We start from the raw sequence: 21,180 nt of genomic DNA, 5'->3' as shown, positions 1-21,180 counted from the left end.
AGAGAATGAGAACACAAAAGAGGCCTTTAGATGGACAGCAACCTGTTCACTGCACAACAACCAGTTTCTCCTCATAACCCACAATATATGGTAGCTCAGTTCATAGCAGCACCAGGCTTTAGGCGTAACCTAGGCAAATCTCACATAATTCCCATTCTCATGAGGAAACACCAACTGGCATGGGAACCCTATTTTCCCCTTTCAAGTTAGAGACCAAGAATTTCAAGAACTGTGGGGTTAAATTATTCTTCAAAAGAACCCATTCCTCCACACCAGCTTTCCCCATTAGTCACATTTCATGAGGCACTGCAATGGAAGCAAAAGTCTCGCTATGCTAAATTTCATGAAATCCAAATAAACTGGTTATACCAAATTACTTAATTTATACATTGCTCATCTTAGTGCCTGCTATGTTAAGGACCTCAACTGCTTCAATAAGTACCTATGGGGAGGGAGGCATGCTACAGTCTATTTCCACATGCTGGAACAGTGGGATGTCTTTGCCCAATTCCCTTCGCTAAAACCATGCAGCTCATCTCCCTTCCTTCTGAGTTAAACTTCCTCAACATTACTTGGAGTTGATGGAGAAGCGGCTGGATAGTGGTAATAGTGATCAGTTCTGAACATGAGATAAGAGACAGCAATTGAATCTATTAAGGAGGTACATGCCTATGTTAAAACAGTACTGATACTATATCCCAACAGATATAGAAAAAACTTCCCCAAAACACATTCAGAATCCTCATAATTTGTTAACAGGATGAGACATTCTGTCTAATGGAATTAACACATATATGGAAAGTTTTTTAACTTCTTGTGTTAACATTTTATGGACAATAAAGGTACCAAATAAGACTATGTCAGAATCCTTCCTACAGCATTGCAAAAACAGGTTGTGGGACAAGGATGATAAATATAGGTCTAATCTTCACTCTGATGGGAAAGAGTGTAAGGTGATGCAAACTGTGGTGCTTGCTTTCGTTGGTTCCTTTGTCACTATTTTGTTTATTTTATTACAATTTGGTTACATTTTAATTTCTCATTATACTGATTACAACTCAAGTGAGAAGGCATACAAACATTTAAAAATTCATGAAGCATGTATGTCACTTAATTTCATTGCAAGAAATCACTCTGATCAGAGATCACCTCCTGTCTTCAAAATCAAGCCTTCTGTGTCATCATCCCAAACTGTACATATTTTATAGACTCAGACTCTAGGACTGGAAGGAACCTCGAGAGGTCATCGAGTCCAGTCCCTTACCCTCATGGCAGCACCAAATACTGTCTAGACCATCCCTGAAAGACATTTATCTAACCTACTCTTAAATATCTCCAGAGATGGAGATTCCACAACCTCCCTAGGCAATTTATTCCACTGTTTAAACTACCCTGACGGTTGGGAACTTTTTCCTAATGTCCAACTTAAATCTCCCTTGCTGCAGTTTAAGCCCATTGCTTCTTGTTCTATCATTGGAGGCTAAGGTGAACAAGTTTTCTCCCTCCTCCTGATGACACCCTTTTAGATACCTGAAAACTGCTATCATGTCCCCTCTCAGTCTTCTCTTTTCCAAACTAAACAAACCCAATTCCTTCAGCCTTCCTTCATAGGTCATGTTCTCAAGACCTTTAATCATTCTTGTTGCTCTTCTCTGGACCCTCTCCACATCTTTCTTGAAATGCGGTGCCCAGAACTGGACACAATACTCCAGTTGAGGCCTAACCAGCGCAGAGTAGAGCAGAAGAATGACTTATTGTGTCTTGTTTACAACACACTTGTTAATGCATCCCAGAATCACGTTTGCTTTTTCTGCAACAGTAGATGTATACATATTTTAACAATTTCAGTTACACTGAATTTGTTTCTCAAATTTATGTTTAAAATCCTAATCAAAACAGAACACTAGTTTGAGTTGCTTGAAAACCACCAATATTTTTTATAGTTTTGCTAAATTCTAAATAAACAAATGATTAGTCTTGGATTTTTTAAGTGACACTGTGAAATATTTATACTCAATCTCTCCGTATTTTTAAAGTAAGATTCAGGTCAGCAGTGTTTGGGTTTGTTTATATATGTGTATGTGTGTGTGTATGTGAGCGCGCACACACAAACACACAACTCTACCTCGATATAATGCTGTCTTCGGGAGCCAAAAAATCTTACCACATTATAGGTAAAACCGTGTTATATCGAACTTGCTTTGATCCACCTGAGTGTGCAGCCCCGCTCCCTCCCCCGGAGCACTGCTTTACCGTGTTATATCCAAATTCTTGTTATATCGGGGTAGAGGGATGTGTGTGTGTAAATAAATCTGTAAGATGAGGAAATGCAATCAACATAATCAAACTATAGCAATTAAATAAGAAAAACAGTTAGACTATGTCATTTGTTCCTATGAAAGTTCAGGACTGTTCTCTGTAATACATTTATTAGTGTAATGCCCTGTCCAATATTTTATATGAGCCAAAAAGTACAGCTTGCACCTCTTCTCTTAGGAAATTTTATTTTCAGTTTTTAAATCTCACTAAGTATCTGGTTTGAACTGTACTGCCCAGATGCAGCAAGTCATATTGTCCCCAAAGTTCATCTTCTCCTGTTTTCTGCCCACACACACAAAATATTAAGGCTAAGAAGTCACGCACTCAAAAATTAGGAAATGCCAGAATTAAGGTAATTTGTGCAACCTTAGTTCAGCCCCCTTCTGTGTATGCATTATTTTCCCCCAGGACTCCTGCATCATCCAGTGCACAGACTGGACAGTTCTCACCTAGTGCTCAGCTATTTAATTTTTTTTTTCCTCCTCATTGTTTAATGTTTGGCTCTAGATCATATTTACTGCACACTATTCAAATCTTACTACTAAGACATATTTATTAATTTCCTTGCTGGCTTTTTTATGGAGCTCCATCAGTATAGTACCAGACAGCTTTATAAATATTCATTTATCTTCACAACAGCCCTGTGAAATGAGGGGATGGGATTATCCCCACTTTACTGATGGGGAGAGGAAGTACAAAGAGATCACAGCAAATAGTACCCACTAGTTTTGGGTGACCAATTTGAGATGCTTAGGACCTGATTTTTCAGAGTAATTGGCAATATATATAAGTTGGCAGAATTCAATTTTTATTGTTTTATAATTTTGACAGATGTGTGTTATTTTAAAGCATTTTTTTCAATTTTTACTGATATACATTTTCACAGGGTCAAACAATTATTTAATGACAGAAAACGCTGAGATTCAAAGAGTCAAAGTTTTATAACCATTAAAAACAAAAGCTGTCAATATCACCTGTCCAATATACAAAATAAATAGCCTTAAATCAAACTCTAATGAGTTCTCAAGAAGCATTTTTCTTACTTCTATTATTATTACTACTACTCCTATTATTTTTCTTATTTCTATTATTATTGATGGAAATTTTTTTCGTCAGTTTCTGTGTATGGGGAAATCGACATTTACGGATAAAAACCTCATCCTTCCAAGCCTAGCTATACAGCATTTTTTAGTTCAAAGGACAACTCCCATGAACTACAGTTGCAGTCAGGGTAGATAATTAAAAAAAAAAAGACCCAGATTTTTTAATTTAAATCTTATTTAAATTAAATACAGAATGATTTTTTTTAAATTAAACCTATTTAAGATTTAATTTTAAATTGAGAAATAGTGTTGTGGCCTAATCTTACTATAAGCTATTAAAAAGGAAATACAAAAAATAATATTCAGCAGTATGTTTGCTGCCAGAGTTTTAAAGAAAGTCATATCTCTCAACTGGTGTAAGCCACTGGCTAGGCACCTGGAACCAGAGTTTGCCGAAGTAAAAAATGAGCTTTTGATAGAAACAGCCTCTTCTGCAAGTGCAGAGAGAATATTTTCTTCATTTCAGTTTGTTCAAATAATGCTAGGGTGACCAGATGTCCCAATTTTATAGGGACAGCCCTGATTTTGGGGGCTTTTTCTTATATAGGCACCTATATACACTCCCCGCCCCGACCTGATTTTTTACACTTGCTATCGGGTCACCGTAATTAATGCAGTTCAATGACTAATTCCTTCAAAGCTAAGAAACCAACTGGAAGTTGAACAAGACGGAAAGCTTCTTTTCCTCTTCCAATCTATGAATTAAAATCCAAGTGGAAGTGGATGGGAACTATTAGTTCTAAAATCTGGAAGAACACAGGGATCAGAAAAAAAAGCAGTGCAATTCACTAACTAGAGATACTTTATTTAATAAATCAGTTAGTTTAAAATGTAAAACATGGTTTGATGAACTTTCGGATAATCATTTTTCCCCCCTATGTATCCAGCACATTTAATGTAGTTTTACTGAATTTTAAAAAATTTAAATGTTGTTTTTGTGCATTTTTAACTGAATATGAATTTCCATCCACACAGAGCTTGACACAAATTACAAGTAAAACGTTAATCTAGCAAATAACACATCATTCATCATTTCTAACAACAATGTTAAAAATCTGAATAAAAGGTAAATTAAGTCACATGATTGCTTAAATAAATGTGTATAGCTACAGCAACTCCTCCTGCCTGGCAAAAAGCAGCACTGAATTTAGTGTGAAGTCTATGCAGGATTGTAAATCAATACGTTGTAAATCAAGAACCGATTTATAACTAAAAAGTACTAATGATTTAGATTAAGGTTTCTTCCTGGGTGATTTAAATCATCATTAAAATCAGTGACTTAAATCAATCCATCCTGGTTGCAGCTATGAGGGCTCAGCACTTCTGCAAATCAGACACCAGGATCTCAAGTCAGGCACCCAGAAATGAGGAACACACAATTCATGGACTGCATATGACAAGTTTAGTTTCGGTAACTTGCCCAGCATCACACAGGAACTCTGGGACAGAGGCAGAGATAGAATCCAATGATCCAAGACAGCATTCAACTGCTTTAACCCAGGACACCTTCCTTTCTTTTCCTGTGATCCCCTGCCTCATTCACTTTACATCTGCCAACTTCTGCAACAAATGAAGCAGATAATCTCCTTCAATATACAACCCTGAGCAGGTCTATGCTGTGCACTGAACGAGTTAGGGGTCCTGTGGAAAAAAACAGTATGTGATCATGTAATTAAAAACTATCAAAATGCACAGGCAAAAGGGAGTTGAATTAAGGTTGCACAGACAAACTTAATTCTGGCATTTCCTGACTTTGGAGCGCTTAACTTTGCAATCTTAATAATGTCCTTTTAAGGTTATCTGTGTGTACGCAATTCCTTAGGTTTTTAAAAAAGAAAACTGAAAATCCACCACACCCCACAGGAATTCCATGCTGTGGCATCAGAGTCACCCACATTGATCACCAGCAGGGTTGGAGTATTTAGATCAGCTGTATAGACCTCTACTACTTGAGCAAATGGAGTAAATGAGAGGATGGCAACGTACTACTGCTATGTGGACCAGTACTACAGGCAGATGAGAAAAACTTTGCCCTCGAGTTTCACAGATATTTGTTGACAGGTGAGGAATGGCAAGTCAGTCAGAGATCTTGGATTCCAGACCAGGCTCTGGAAGGGAACATTCTTCAATAGGTATAAACTCTTCTGCCTGTTCCCCTAAAGCGACTTCTTCAACATTGTCCTCTCCAACCAGTCCTTTTCCCACCTAAGCTCCTCGTCTCCTCACCTATCGAGTGTCCGTGTCCACTCCTCAGGCTTCTCATCAGTCTCAGTCTTGGTGCCCAGCCAGACCAAGTTTCCCTCTACCCCCATCTGGCTCCACATCTGATGCTGCCTCCATCCCTCACCTTAGCCTCCAATCACTTTCCCTCTTCTACTACCCATGTTCCCCATCCCCACTGGCTCCCAGTCTCAATCTTCTCATCAAGTTTTAGTGCCCCCTCCCCCAATCCAACTCACTATCCCAATCTCTTTGCCTAGACAAGTATCAGAGGGTAGCCGTGTTAGTCTGGATCTGTAAAAGCAGCAAAGAATCTTTGCTGCTTTTGCCTAGACAGTGCCAGTTCTCCTCCCACACCCAGTTCCTCATCAGATCTGTCTCCCCATCCCCATTTCCTCCTTTCCCCCAGGTTCCTCATCCAATGCTAAGCTCTCACATTGCAACAGCTGAGAGTAATACTTTCTTCTATCTCCAGTTGGCTAGGAGACTCCCTCCCATCCTGGTGGATGAAGAGCTGGCCTCACTTATTTATGCCTTTGTCACCCCTCAACCAGATTACAGCAATGTGACATACTATGCATGAAACCATCAGCATCTGGGAAGCTCCAACAAGTACAAAATGCCACAGTGCATCTCCTCAGCTACTATGAGCACAACATACCCGTTCTCCCTCTCTACATTAGCTTCCCATAGAACTTCGAATCAAATTCAGAGTCTTGATCCTTATCTCTAAATCATTGTCCTGAAAAGACCAGCCCCAGAGAACCTACAACTCCAGATCAAAGAGCATAGTCGAAAACATCACTCCTCTGGCACAATGAAACTCTCAACAATAAGAATGTGAGCAATTTTAAATAAATATGTTCTCTAATAGATCAGCAATGTAACAACGAAACAATGTTAACTGGGATGATGTTAAGTGAGGAGTTATTGTATGGTGCTGAACATGGTATAAAACCTGTATAGAATAGAATCCAAACTCCGTTCCCCACCCCTAAATTTTCCTCCCAGCCCCAGTCACCTTATCCAGCTATTCAGAATCCCCTCACAGCTCCCAGTTCCCTTGCTTTGCCCCGACTACTCTAAATCCCAGTCGTAATCCCCCATTCATCATAAGCTACTCCCTCTTATCCCTTTCTGCATTTGAATCAGGCAGTTTCCTCCCCCATGCTGCCTTGTCCCATTAGGGAAGTCATTAAGAGCACAGGAGAGAGTGTCCCAGCTCTCAGCTGAGGTGTCCAGATTTGGCAAGGTACACACCTGCAACTACAAAGAAAATGCTGCTCAGCTAGGAAGCCTCTGTTGAGAATGTACAAACTGATTTTTCAAAGGCTTATAACTTGGCCACATTGGGACAATTTTCACGGGAATGGTAAAAGGCACAACAACCCTGCCAAGTCCTTGCTCCAAAGCATGGCGGTACTAGAGCTGTTCAAAGGAAAGTCTGCCAAAATTTAATATGGGGAAAACCAGGTATTTTCTCCTAGCCTCATTCTTGGGAATAGGTAAACCATTTTGGCTGGAATTTAAAAAAAAAAAACCACCACCAACCAAAAGCAGACACTCAGCAAGGAAAACTGCATCCCTGCTGGTTAAAGACTGACAAAATTATAGGCAACTGAAAACAGAGCCTTATAATGGGAAAAGTCGGGCAACCTAAATAGTAGGTGGTGCTACACTCATGTTTCTAAATCCCTTTGCATTATTTCTCTGCCCTTGGTGCTCACAATGCTTTCCAAATTAATACTTTAAGTTTAGTTAGTGCTTTCAAATCATTAATAAAATTAAAGCTAGCTCTAATCCCAATACTTGTAGTACCTTGTTAAGGCATCTTCTCCCAATTTGATATTTTACCATTTATTATTATGCTTTGTTTATGGTCCTTCAGCCGATGTTCTGTCCATGTAACAGTAATCACTTACAAGCCTAGTTGCAAAATGAATTAACATAAGATTTCATGATTTAATTAAAAATTGTACTAAATACAAACATATTATATATTTTGCTTTCCTTTCACTCACTCACTTTGAAATGCTGCCTAAAACAATTGAGTTTGTTAGGTAATTTGTTCATAAATTGGTGCTGCTTATTACTTATATTTTTGTAATCCTCTAGATATTTAGTGTTTTCTTAGTATTTGTTCCTTTTTTTAAAAACATAAATTTGGGACAGCAATGGTTAGAAATTTTGTTTAACACTAGTACTCCATTTCTTTTCTCCAGTTGTCCATAACCTTTATGGTAGTCAAAGACTATTCAGAAGCACTGTTAGTCATACAAGAAGTTTGTTATGTAATTCTTCTAATGCCCTCACATGTTTTCCCATCCAGCTGATGTGTACATTTAAGTGTCACATATAGTTTCTTAATCAGTTGCTCCTTATAAAAACATTTACTTTCTAATCAACCCAATCTATGTTATGATTCTTGTTCCATCTGTTTTAACAAGAAGTACAATAGCTCAGTTATATGAATCCATTTTATTCCTTCATTAAAACTGTTCTCTCTCTCTCTAGTACTTGTCACCTTAATTTGTTTCTAAGAGTCCTCCTCATTCCCTTTAGCCCCTGGTTAGCATCTTTTCATTCTATTAAGGTTTTCCTATATCTTCTGTATAAGCTACAGATGACTATATTCTTGTGTGATACTACTACATATCATACTCTACTCATCTTCTATTTCTTCAAGATTTGCATTCCTGTAATTTGTTTTCTAATAATCCTCTATGCTGTACACTCAGACTGTCTCAGATTGCTTTGTTTCCAAACAAATTCCGTGGCCAGATACTTCTCAAGTGAAAGACCTGTCACTGCAAGAGCTTACCTAGTCCTTGAAAGTAGTTACCAAATATCTGGTGCCTGCATTGCTCCAGATATTCGCCCAATGGAATGAGAAATCATACAAAGGTCTCTTCTAGATTTGCATTAGAGACAATACAGATCAGGAGTCCTCACTACCTCTCAGAGCTTCTCATGTTGTTCTAACATAGGATTACAGATGGCAAGCTGGGAGTTTAATAGCCAAACAAGTAGACCCCCATCCATGCTGAGTCAGAGCCCAACCTAAGTGTAGAAAAGGAATATCTGCCTCAAATAAATAAGCAAACCATTCCAGACATTTTAGCTGGTGTACTGGAGGCAGCACACAGTCTCACCCAAGATGAGCCTGCCCAGATCTAGCACCCCACACTCCCTCCTGCACCCCAATCACCAGCCTTGAGCCCCCCTCCCACACAGAAACTCTCTCCTTGTCAACCAGAAATTTTTACTTATCGGCACCTCACATTCCCCAACATGCTGGATATCAAAGCTTTTACTGTGTATAGAAGCTCTTCCTCATAGGAAGATGAACAATCTGGCCAATAACAATGAGGAAGTCAAATCAGAGAAAGACATTAAACCTGACTAGCCAAAAAAAATTGATAGCTGACACCTTATTCTAGGGAGGAAGTCTCCATGTTTCCAGAGATATTTCTCCAAACGTGTCACCTGTGGAAGTGGGCAGTTTCCAGTTACACCACCACTTACACTATTTCAACTTGTCAAAGATCCCAGATGAGCAAGCAAAGGGAAGAGATGTTCTTTATTACCTGAACAGATCCATACCTCTTATATCTGTTCTATGCTAGCCCACCCCCACTACCAGTACTATAGGAAGCACGAAATGGCCAATATAATGACCAGGCTGCAAAAAAACGCTTTTCCTCATGACCCTTCGAACACCATGCCGTCACTAAGTTCTGCAGTTCCTAACAGACTTCATATTAGTCCTGGGAAGCCTGGGTAAAGTTACTTACAATGGGAACAGAGAGACAGCTCTGCAGTGAAGTATTCTCTGATGATTGCATGACTGCTGTCAGGGAATCCTCACAGGCTTTCAGAAAGACTACAGAACTGCCTGATAGCTGGAAGAAAGTAACCAGTCATACAAAGTTCATAGGGACTTTGTTCTGCGAGTCAAAAATCAGAACAGAGGTAAAAACCTTTTCAGAAGTTTAGTCACTGACTACCTTGCCAAAGTAGCAGCAGCAATATGTCCAGTGCCACCATGAAGTCAATATGCTTCAGGTTAGCCTAGTTTCTAAATGGAGTTTCCAGAAGCGAGGAATCTGTCAGTCAGATCTGCTTCCTCATCAGAATCTCTCAAACCAGGACTCCTTGTCTTTTTGGGATATCACTGTGTTGCTCAACTATTTAATCTTAATTCCTCTTGCAGTTTAAGTGGTTTAACAGCAAAATCAGCATGTCTTCTGGTTTCCTCTCCTAACAGCTGAAGGCTTCTGAAAACCACTTGGATACCATCAGTTTTGAACTGAATCACATGAAAAATGCAGGCTTAATTATTGTTACATTTGGGCTGTGATGGAGGGCCCCATAACAATAGAAGACGAGACAAGCAATAATTTGTGTTTCATGGCAGCTGAATAAAGGAAATTTAGTAAAGACCACACTAACCCCCTCCACTGTGTTCAGCAGAAAAGGAAAGCAAGCATATGCACCAAGAAGAGCAGTAATATAGCTGGGTTAGCCATTTGGAAGTCAGCTATTTAATTAAAGGGTCTTTGTATTTTCAACAGCCCATCTCTTAAAAAACAGAGATGGTTCAAAACTCTATTGTATGCAGTACGTAGGAAAAATTGGTTTGAAAATTAGGAGTGGCTGCCCTAGATGCAGAGAAAGGGTATGTGCTTGAAGAGTTCACTGAGTGAAAATGACTACGGCTGATTGACATGGGGATGTCAGAATATGCAAGAGCTTTTTAGGCCTACTAAATATCTAAAACTTAGGTAAATCTAGCTATATCGCTAAGAGGTTTGAAAAATTCAGACCCGAGACACACAGTTAAGCCAATCTCAGACAATGGAAGAATTCTTCTTTCAACATAGTTACTGCCTCTCAAAGGGGTGGAAAACCCTTTCCATTGCTGTAGCAAGTGTCCATACTATAGCAGTATAATCCAACTGTATACCTATAATCCAACTGTATCACCATAGAGCTTGTAGAGCAGATGTACCTGTAACCAAAGCTATGGGCTGGTCTATACTAGAAAACTTAAGTCCACCTAGCTACACCACTCAGCAGTGTGAAAAATTCTTCTGCTAATCTATCTGGCATCTCTGTGAGGTAGATTTAAAAGTTTATTAGAGAATGTTTAAATAAAAATGATACAAAGAGTTCAAAGCGTCAGTTGTTGGTCATTGGGGGCAACATACAGAGTATAGGGGGACGCTGGTATGTGGGAATTGGTTAGCACATAACATATATAGTCTGCAAGGTCCCCCAATGCGGGGTGTATGGTGGGTGGGATCAAGAAGCAGTAGGGAAGCAGTGAGGGTACATCGCTCATACAGTGGGTTACACGCAGTCATGGGTATAAGTAAGTGGGCCAGGTAATGGGGACAGGATGACCCTCGCATGGTGGAATCTAGGCCGGTGGCTTTAGGGCTTAGGGGATATGGTTCAGTAGGGGGGGTTTATAGGCCTCCTCCCCCCGTGGGTGCACAGAGCCACGCCGGCTCACTCTTGGTATTGGCGGTGGCCGGTGATGTGCTCTATGTAAATGTCCCTAGACCAATCTACACCAATAGGAGAACCCCTTCCATCACCACAGGTAATTTCACACAGACATCCCCAAAGACAAGAAAAACCCATAACTTCTAAAGAGAGGTAACAAAGGGTAAATGGCTTCTGGAACACACATCCCTCTCTCAGGGCTTGTCTACATCAGAAAGTTGCAGCGCTGCTGAGGGAGTTACAGCGCTGCAACTTTGAAGGTGTACACATCTGCAGGGCATCACCAGCGCTGCAACTCCCTGTTTGCAGCGCTGGCCGTACTCCCGTTTTGTCTCGGGTGTAGAGGATCCAGCGCTGGTGATCCAGCGCTGGTAATCCAATGTAGACACCTACCAGCGCTTTTCTTGACCTCCGTGGAAGGAGGAAGCCTCTGGTAATCAAGCTGGTCTCCTTTCCCGGTTTGCTCTCTCGTTCCCGGAACCCCGAGCAAGCAGGTCTCCTTCCCTGCGGTTTGCTGGGTGGCTCCGGGAACGCGAGAGCAAACCGGGAAAGGAGACCAGCTTCGCCGCGGTTTGCTGGGTGGCTCCGGGAACGCGAGAGCAAACCGGGAAAGGAGACCAGCTTCGCCGCGGTTTGCTGGGTGGCTCCGGGAACGCGAGAGCAAACCGCGGGGAAGCTGGTCTCCTTTCCCGGTTTGCTCTCTCGTTCCCGGAACCCCGAGCAAGCAGGTCTCCTTCCCTGAGGTTTGCTGGGTGGCTCCGGGAACGCGAGAGCAAACCGGGGAAGGAGACCAGCTTCGCCGCGGTTTGCTCTCGCGTTCCCGGAGCCACCCAGCAAACCGCAGGGAAGGAGACCTGCTTGCTCGGGGGTTCGGCGAACGCGAGAGCAAACCGGGGAAGGAGACCAGCTTCGCCGCGGTTTGCTCTCGCGTTCCCGGAACCACCCAGCAAACCGCAGGGAAGGAGACCTGCTTGCTCGGGGAACGCGAGAGCAAACCGCGGCGAAGCTGGTCTCCTTTCCCGGTTTGCTCTCGCGTTCGCCGAACCACCCTGCAAACCGCAGGGAAGGAGACCTGCTTGTTCGGGGGTTCGGGGAACGAGAGAGCAAACCGGGAAAGGAGACCAGCTTCGCCGCGGTTTGCTCTCGCGTTCCCCGAACCTCCCTTGAAGCCGCCCAACAGCGCTGCAGTGTGGCCACATCTAACACCACTTGCAGCGCTGGTTGCTGTAAGTGTGGCCACTCTGCAGCGCTGGCCCTATACAGCTGTACTAATACAGCTGTAACAACCAGCGCTGCAAAATTTTAGATGTAGACATGGCCTCAGGCTGTCTACACACTACATAGCTTTCAGCTACAGGGGGCTTTTTTAAGCATCTGTGAACGAAAAAAACTGTGTCGTTCAATTGGCAGTGTAGACAAGCCTTCAGAGTCAGTCAATGGGCATGGGAGGAGATTTACACTTTCAGCAAGCAGTACTGCCCTCAGGCTGCAGCAGGCAAACACAAAGAGAAGCCAAAAATACAAAGATGAGAGCTGGTTATGGTGTTTGTCACAAGGACCCACACAGTTAAAGCCATTTGCTTCTACTATAGCTAGAGGTTGTGACAGCCACAGTTTCTGTAGCCTGTTGGTCACAAGACAAAGCCTTCATCATAAGATAATGGAGGGTCTCAGATGCAAGAAGTACAATTTGGCAGCTGAGAAGCTCAGGTACTAAGAAGTATCTAAAGATTACCTTCCACACGTGAGAAGTGTGGCTTTATACCTTGTTAAAAGCAGAATACCTTGTAAGTACAGATACATCTCTTTCAGTAAATTAGAATTTAACCCCCTCTCACCCTGGAAAAAAAAATTATATGTATATATGTATATACACACTGCAGTCACTCAATCCTATTGGTCTAGAAAAGGTAGTTAATTTTTCTCCCCTCCTTGAACATAGATCAAATCCTCAAAAGACCCAATCCCAGTTCAGAAGCTGAAACAACTCAGAGCAGCTTTTTCCTATTAATGCCCCAGATATCACCTCTGAGGATTTCTTCACCCAGTGATTCCCAATATGTTTTTTTCCTTCTCAAGTATTGGCATATTAGAAATGCACATATTAAGTAAAGTATTTTCAGCTTTATATTTGTGACCTGCTTTGTTTAGATAACAGCATGTGTTTTATAGGTGGGGCAGCAACAACCCTTATATTAACATTGTCTAATACTTTCCATTACACATTTGACTTAAAAAAAAAAAAAAAAAGCTCTAATAACTCAATGATTTGCAGTAAGACTTGGAATTCTGGCAAGGGGGCAGACCTGAGGTAAGTGAGGTGCCCTTTGCTGTTCCCATGAAAATCCATTTGGATTTGGCGCAGTTAAAAGATCTGAAATGGTCCTGTTCCATCTGTGTTTTCCTCAGTATAACTTGCTAAAAGCCTGCTATCAAAATTCCTTAACATTCCATTAGCAATGCTCATGCATCAACTCACCATTTCCTTTCAGCATGCCACACAGACCTGGAACTCCTGACAAGACACACAAAATGTATCCTCCTATTTCTCCTCCCTATATTTGAACACCCAACTGCCAGGGGGGCGGGGGGGGGGTGTAACCTGGGTTGGGAGCCAGGAAGCCATGAGTTTTAGATTTCTTCTAATTTGTTGTTAATAATTTGGTGCCTTTCACAATCATTACTGAGCAAGGCCTCATGCTCCACTGTCAGGTTACACAAGGAGGAACCAGAACTCTGATCTTTGATATAGCTGACCCAAGTCTCACCCACTTCACCATATGGACTTTCAGAAAGAGTCAGCCAAATCTATGTTCTTGGCTATGCTGTCTAAAATGGGGCTACTCATACATAGGCAATCGTTAAATGTCAAGTGGGTGGAGTTAATTTTTTTATCTAAAGAGACAGATGAATATATATATAAAAATAATTCTTATATTCCCATCAAAACAGAATTACCTGTTCTTAAAATCAAAGATTCAGTTTTATCAAGAAATAGTCCATAGTTTGGCATTTTCACTAGTCTGACACACTAACACATTCAAAACCAAACCTGCAAACTAAAATCAGAGGGTATAACAGCATTCGAAAATATCTGCATGTGCCTCACTCTTTTACATGTTAGTTTTAAGCATTAGGTTATTCTTTATTTTTTTAAATCAAACTTTAACCTAAAGCATTTTTAGAAGATCAAGATAGTAAGGCTATTACTGGAAAAGTAAATTCAACTGTCTCTTCACTGCAGGAACTGCTATGCTGTATATCTTGAACCGGATAAATAAATTTAAAAATAACCATTATTAAAGTTTCTTTAAATTAAGAATCCAAGTTAAAAATACAGGTTGTGACAGTTTATTGTGAAAACTGAAGAACAGTGTGCTTGTTCTAGCTCCAGGCTGTCAGGAATGTGATGTGGCTACAACTTCTCACCAACAAAGGTCATCTCATAAACCATAATCCATGGGGCAACAGAGAGAAGCAGTAACCCAAAAAGCAAATTTCTGACTGCAACTTCTTCTCACATAGCCTGCAACAGTAAAAGTCTTGTATACCCTTTTGCCAATACTGTCTGTTTATGAAGAGGTTGTTGTCAGACTAGTTCTGTTTAAGCCACTTCACAGAAACGCCATATTAGAAGACTGTCCAAATTCACATTAGTATTTTAACAACAGCTGAAAACAGTTCTCTTTGTTATAAATATCAAATATAAAAAGGGAATCAGTATCACAAGTACAAGCTCAGCCCAAAAAAGGGATTAATTAATTTGATAGTACCATAACGTGCCAGGCACGTTACAAAAAGAAACTGTCTCTATCCTAAAGAGTTTACAATCTAATTTTAGATGTGGCATGAGTGACAGAAGAGAGAAGGAAAAGACACTTTCAGCAATAAGACAGTAACAATAGCTAGGCTGAATGATCATGCAATCTGTTTTCATGAGCTAAGTAGAAATCAGCCTGATTAACAACTGAACAGAAAAAAAAAAGCAACATGGAAAATCTAAGTTACCTGCTACAAATGGCATGTGTTCGAGGCACACCCTTCACTACCACAGTCACTACCGAACCCTGGTGGAAGTCATCTCTTTTGGATGACACATAAAAATCAGTGTCTTGGATTATTACTGCCCCTACGGGACATCTTGCAAGAGTAGGGATTTTAACCTTGGCACCATAACCAAATTCATGCTACTTCTTTCTGCCTAAACAAAATGTCACTCAATGTGTCAATTGGCTGTATAATATATTCATCTTTTCCTATCTGATCTATTGTGCAGTGCTGCTGCACTGTACTAAACAACATTCACATTCCTTTCAAAGGAGACTGCATTTTGATGATGGATGAAGTGACTATATGGTCATTGATTTAGTTTTTAGAGGCCCCTGGGATTCTTTGATATTCAATAACTACAAAACGGGAACTTTTCTTACTACCAATTTCTTCTCTGAGTTCAGGATTCTACTGGCACAGAACAGAAACAGTTCCTCCTTACATGCACATTAGGACAGAGAGGAACCAGCGAAAAGCTCATTTTACAGCACTTTGTTTAGCTTAGCACCACTCACTTGTCCTACTCTCTCCCCACTCAGTACTTCCACAGCAGGAAAAACAAATTGGTTTTGATTAGTAGCCCATATAAAAACCTCACATTTTCACAGATTCTTTTATAGATTCCTAACTAATCAACACAAAAAAATTGGTGGTAAGAAAATTCTCCTTTATGGGGCCTGGCTCAATTAGCACAGAACAGACTGGATCTATTTAACACGTCATAGGTATCCAAATTCCCTAAAATGATGTTTTCTCGGGCAAAAATTTTAACAGGAAGACACCTATTGCTTAGAGATCCAAACAAGCCAAGGTTTACTAAGAACAGCCTGGTAGATTACTGCATGAAAGATATCTCCAAAGATGGAATGACCAGCTCTATTGTCAGATTTACACTTGCAAAGAGCACATCACAACAGCCCTGTACAAATTTCCCTACTGTAGCCTTACTGCTATCTGCTTTGAGGGTTGCTGTAGCTCAAGAAGAGCGAACAAAGATGATGAAAGTTTGTAGGCCTCTGACATGCAAGAACAAATCCATCTTACTTACTAATAAATTCATCTGTACTTTGGCCTTCAAAGACGACCAATTTATACATCATTTTGCTCTTTTGCTTCCTTCTGTCATCTGCACTCATGCCAAGTCCAAAAAATGAAATCAAAAGACAAATATAACCTAGGCCTGTAAGGAAAATGTTTTCCCTAAAGAAATGAGACTGCAGTATTCCAGTGAGGCAGGAGAAAACAAGGAGAGCAGAGTGGAGTCTAAATTGGACTCCAAATGACAGCTTCCCATTGTCTGTTAATCCTACTTAATCTACATATAATAGGCATCTTCACATCCACACTGTAAATCAAAGTTACATTTATTCTGTTCTGAGAGGGTTCACATTAATACTCCAAAAAGCAATGGTATTTATTTGTTTGTTAAATAAAGGGCTTGTATAGAGAACAAGTAGCATTTACAACTCCTTGCTGAAAGGCTACTATCTGTAAATGCACTTCTTAAATAAAACTTCCACTTGCAGATACTGAATTAATATTTGCTTTGAGCATGGGACTGCAGAGAAGTAGTTGCCCTGTGCATGTGTACATACCTTTGTCCTTCTTGAAGTCCAAAGCATCTTCCTTATCTGTCACTATTTCCTTCATGTTGATAATGCTTTGATGGTTGAGCTGTCGAAGAATCTTAATCTCCCGAATAGCTGTAATTGGAAAACCTTCCTTTTCATTATCCAGCCGTACTTTCTTTAGCGCCACCATTTCTCCTATGAGAAGGTTTAAATATAAAAACATGAAGGATAGCACTCAAACAAATGAAGTTCAGATTTTTTGTCACTCAATACAGTCTTTTTGAATTACAATTTTTAAAAAGAAAAAAAGATGTTAATCATTCATGTTCCAGTATGTGCACCTGAACTAAAAATAAATTTAAAAAGTAAATTCAGGTCCATGTTAAGAACACTCTCACAGCTCAGACACCAAATCTTTTGCAGAAGTGAAACTATAAGACAACTTTCTCACAACTACTAAATAGCCTTCTTCCTCATCTGCAATCGAATCTGCCTCCTTGGGTTTCCAATCACTAAGCACACACACACACAAGAATGAGAGTCAACAGCATCTCTACATTTAAAGGCCTATGCATGCTGCGGATTTCACATTACAGGACACCTGAGGTTAGAAATAGAGGAAGGTTCTTTCTTGCATCTTTTTTCCTTTTGATAAGCAATACATCTAACACATTTGTAATACAGCAAAGAATACTAATGTAAAGTGAGATCAAACAAGAAAATAAAATAGCATACATCAGGAAACTTAATCTCAAAATACTGCTTATTATAAGGTGCTGACCAAAATGTCCTTTGATACCCCATGGCTGGTGTTCCGAGAAAGACACATAACAAACAGATAGGCAGTTACAAGTTTTGCAACATTTCAGCTTTTAATTAAACTATGGTGCCATAAATGAGAATTATCTGACTACTATAGGAAAAGCAACCTTAGAGATCACATGTCAGATCAGGAGGCCCTCCTCCTTTATATTATTTCAGGTAGTAGCTATGAAGTTGCAGAAGGAGAAACTGCAAAGTTCCAGAATATACCCTTTGTTCAACAGCTTCTTTCATCAATAGTTCCTACAAGCATTACTGCTGTGCCTCTCTCTTTTCTTTCTCACTTTAACTGTCTTCAAAGCATGAAAGCTGAAGTAGGAAATTGGCCAAAAAATACCTGCACCCTATGCTTCTAGTAACTGCGGGTTATTGCATGATTTTAAACAGGATAGAGAAATTACTACTACTATGGAGAAGTACCAGGATCAAAATACAACACAATTCTGAAGAATTTTCCAAGATGAGAAGGGTAGAAAAGCATAAGCATTTTACAAAACATACCAAATTAAATCCATGTAATACTGCAATTCTGTAGTTAACAGCACTCATTCATTATATATTTTTAGATCTTACCCGTATCCTTATCCCTGGCTTTGTAAACTTGCCCATAAGTGCCTTCTCCAATAATGCCAATTATATCAAATTTATCCACGCAGCGTTTTCCCCAGTCAATGTCTTTTTCCTTTGTTTCACCATGGCGTGGTCCACATATTCTGTTAAATAAAAATTAGTTCTAAAAATACATCCATAAAAAAATCAAAATGTTCAGAAACAAGTTATCTGTAAAAAGTAACCTTTCATATTACTAACGTCTTAGAAAAACAGATCTGAGAGAACTGAATGAATTCAACTTTCAACATTTATGTTCTTTTAATTTCTCTCAACTTGGACAAAGAAAACAGACTAGTTAGATGGCAAATGAAACTGAAACTCTTTCTAGTCAATCACTTTGCATTTCTCTTGCCTTAGCACAAAACTGCATTATTCGCATTGAAAACAGCACAAAGGAATGTTTGTTTAAAAATGGTCTCCACTGAAATTTATAAAAAAAGCAAAATTATTTTGTCTAAGGAAAGAGATATTTTGAGTCACATTTTACCTAACAGTTTCTGCATCTGTCCATCCAAAATAATACAGACACACTTCACTAATTATTAAAAGATGCCTATCCAGTGGTTAGTATATTTAACGATCATACGAGATCTCTCATTCAGTATCTACCTTCTTCAAAGTGTTATAAATGCTGCAACCTCATTGGTAAAGGATTAAAGGGTGCAAAGAAAGGAACAGCAGCTAGCCTTACATATTAATCACTTTCTGGACAGTTTACACAACAATGAATTTCAAGGGAAAGTTTTTAATGTGGTGCTTTAAGGGAGGGTATACAAGCAAGAGGATATAAAACCAAGTAACTGTCTTAAGCATGGGTTGAGTGGGCACTTTCAGTTCTGCATCTAAAGAGGACCTTCACAGTTACTCACCAACAAGCCTATTCCAAACCACTTTCTTTTTGTCTGCAGTTTCTGCTCATTTGGTCCCTCATTACTGCACATAGAAGGGCAGAAGGATGAGGGACCAAAGGATGAGGATAAATAAGTGAATAGGGTTCAGAGAAACTTAGTGGAAATGAGGCAAATAGGGAAATGGTGGGCAGTACAAAATTCCAACTTCTCAAATGGTGCCAGTGAACCTAGGGACTGCCTTGCCTGTCTAGAAGACCCTCAGAAATAAAACACTGAGTCATTTAATGGTTAAAACACAGGCTTAAATAGCACAAAGTAGAAGTAAATTGATGCATCCTGATTCAAGATTTGCTGAAGGCATTAATCTATTTCCACTACATCCTATGTTGAATAATTATAAAACAACAGGGAAATTATATATATTTCAAATTTTTATATTTTGAAGAAACTTGTATATCACTTTGTCTTACATGCAGTTCCTTTAAAAAAAAAAAAGTAAGTAGTAAACATACTTCGGCCTCCTTTTGCTGTGTGACTGAACTGCTGGTTTCTTTTCTTCAGGACTTTTGGATAAATCATCTCCTCCAGGCAACTCTGGTGGGAGTGGCAAGTCTGCAAGCAGATGTCGGAGTTTCTTCTCCACTTCCTTTTTAACTGCCTTCACTGAAAGATTCCCTCGCAAACTATAAAGATGAACAGAATCAGCTAAAACGGACTAAAATTCTTTTCCGTTTCATGACTAAAAACCTAATGGGGGTGAGACCTCAGTGGAATTCACCACTAGTGACTATTTCATAGAGTCTGCTTTTGCAGCAGTCTCTGCTTTTACAGCCCAGAGGACATTTGTTTATGTTTTACATGTGACTACTAAACAGAGTGATCTAAGAACTACCGAAAAAAGAACAGGAGTACTTGTGGCACCTTAGAGACTAACAAATTTATTTGAGCATAAGCTTTCGTGGGCTTTTTGTGCATCCTATGAAGTGGGCTGTAGCCCACGAAAGCTTATGCTCAAATAAATTTGTTAGTCTCTAAGGTGCCACAAGTATTCTTGTTCTTTTTGCGGATACAGACTAACATGGCTGCTACTCTGAAACCTGTCAAGAACTACAGAGCTGACTGCTGAGTTGCTGCTGAAGCTGTGAACTAAGATGAAGAATACTTTTATCTTTTTCCTGGTGAATGTTAAAGTTAGTCATGACAGCATGTATCAGAGGCCAGGACAGGTAGTCAGGAAACCTGGATTGATCCCTGGTCTAAACGGGGCTGGGGGGGGGGGGGGGTTTGAAGGTGTCAACCTAAGATACGCAACTTAAGTCAGCGTATCTTAGGCTGACTTACCTGGCTGTGAGGACGGCAGCGAGTTGACCGCTGCTGCTCCCCCATCAACTCTGCTTCCGCCTCTTGCGAGCTGGAGTTCCAGAGTCGATGGGGAGCGCGTTTGGGGATCAATTTATCCGCATCTAGATGAGATGCAATAAATCAATCCCCAACAGATCGATCTCTACCCGCCGATCTGATGGGTAGTGAAGACCTGCCCTAAGTCTCTGTCACACACTTCACTTGTGAGCTCATGCAAATCAATGAGCCTGGTCTTTTACTATTTTCCCATCTGTGAAGAGAGGATAATACTTACTCATCTTACAACAGTATTTTGAAAGGCGCAGTTAGAAGAGCAAAATCCTTTTTTTCCTTTTAATTCCATTAAAAAAAAAATCTGATGCACAAGCAGCATATGAGCACATACATGGAGGCAGAGAGTCTAACTATGTCCCACATTGCCTCACACATCTTGTTGCTCCATATGACTGTCACCGTTTGGCTCTCTGCTATTCACTAGCCTATTTTAAAAAAATAAGCTCTCTAAAAATACAGTACTATGGTGACTTTTTCCACTGTTACAGTGGACCTTTTCAGTAACTATATTATTATTATTTCATTGGCAAAACTGATCTATAAATAATCATTCTGACATTGATTTAAAACTGATCTTGTCTGGAGGCCTCACCGCTCTTCAAAGTTTTCAAACTTCACGGATAGCTATTTGAACCCAAAATTGGTCTACTAAAATAATATGAAAAGTCTAATATAGAACTTTCAATCATATTCCCTCTCATCCAC

At 40.0% G+C, this 21,180-nt stretch overlaps 1 protein-coding gene across 2 annotated transcripts in view; it reads right to left on the bottom strand.

The window, feature by feature from the left end:
- The window catches only part of CDK13 (cyclin dependent kinase 13), a 76,887-nt gene that overhangs the window by 37,566 nt on the left and 18,141 nt on the right, over positions 1-21,180 (bottom strand). For both annotated transcript variants that reach the window (XM_050937661.1, XM_050937662.1), the window contains exons 3-5: positions 19,572-19,742; positions 18,170-18,309; positions 16,799-16,969 (exon numbers count right to left, since the gene is read on the bottom strand). In XM_050937661.1, coding sequence (XP_050793618.1) covers positions 16,799-16,969; positions 18,170-18,309; positions 19,572-19,742 — 482 coding nt within the window. The remainder of the gene's footprint in view (positions 1-16,798; positions 16,970-18,169; positions 18,310-19,571; positions 19,743-21,180) is intronic.

The sequence above is a fragment of the Gopherus flavomarginatus genome, chromosome 2 (genome assembly GCF_025201925.1).
Source record: "Gopherus flavomarginatus isolate rGopFla2 chromosome 2, rGopFla2.mat.asm, whole genome shotgun sequence".
Classification (NCBI taxonomy): Eukaryota; Metazoa; Chordata; order Testudines; family Testudinidae; genus Gopherus; species Gopherus flavomarginatus.
Note: the sequence above shows the minus strand (reverse complement) of the source record. Positions and strands in the feature narration are given on the sequence as shown.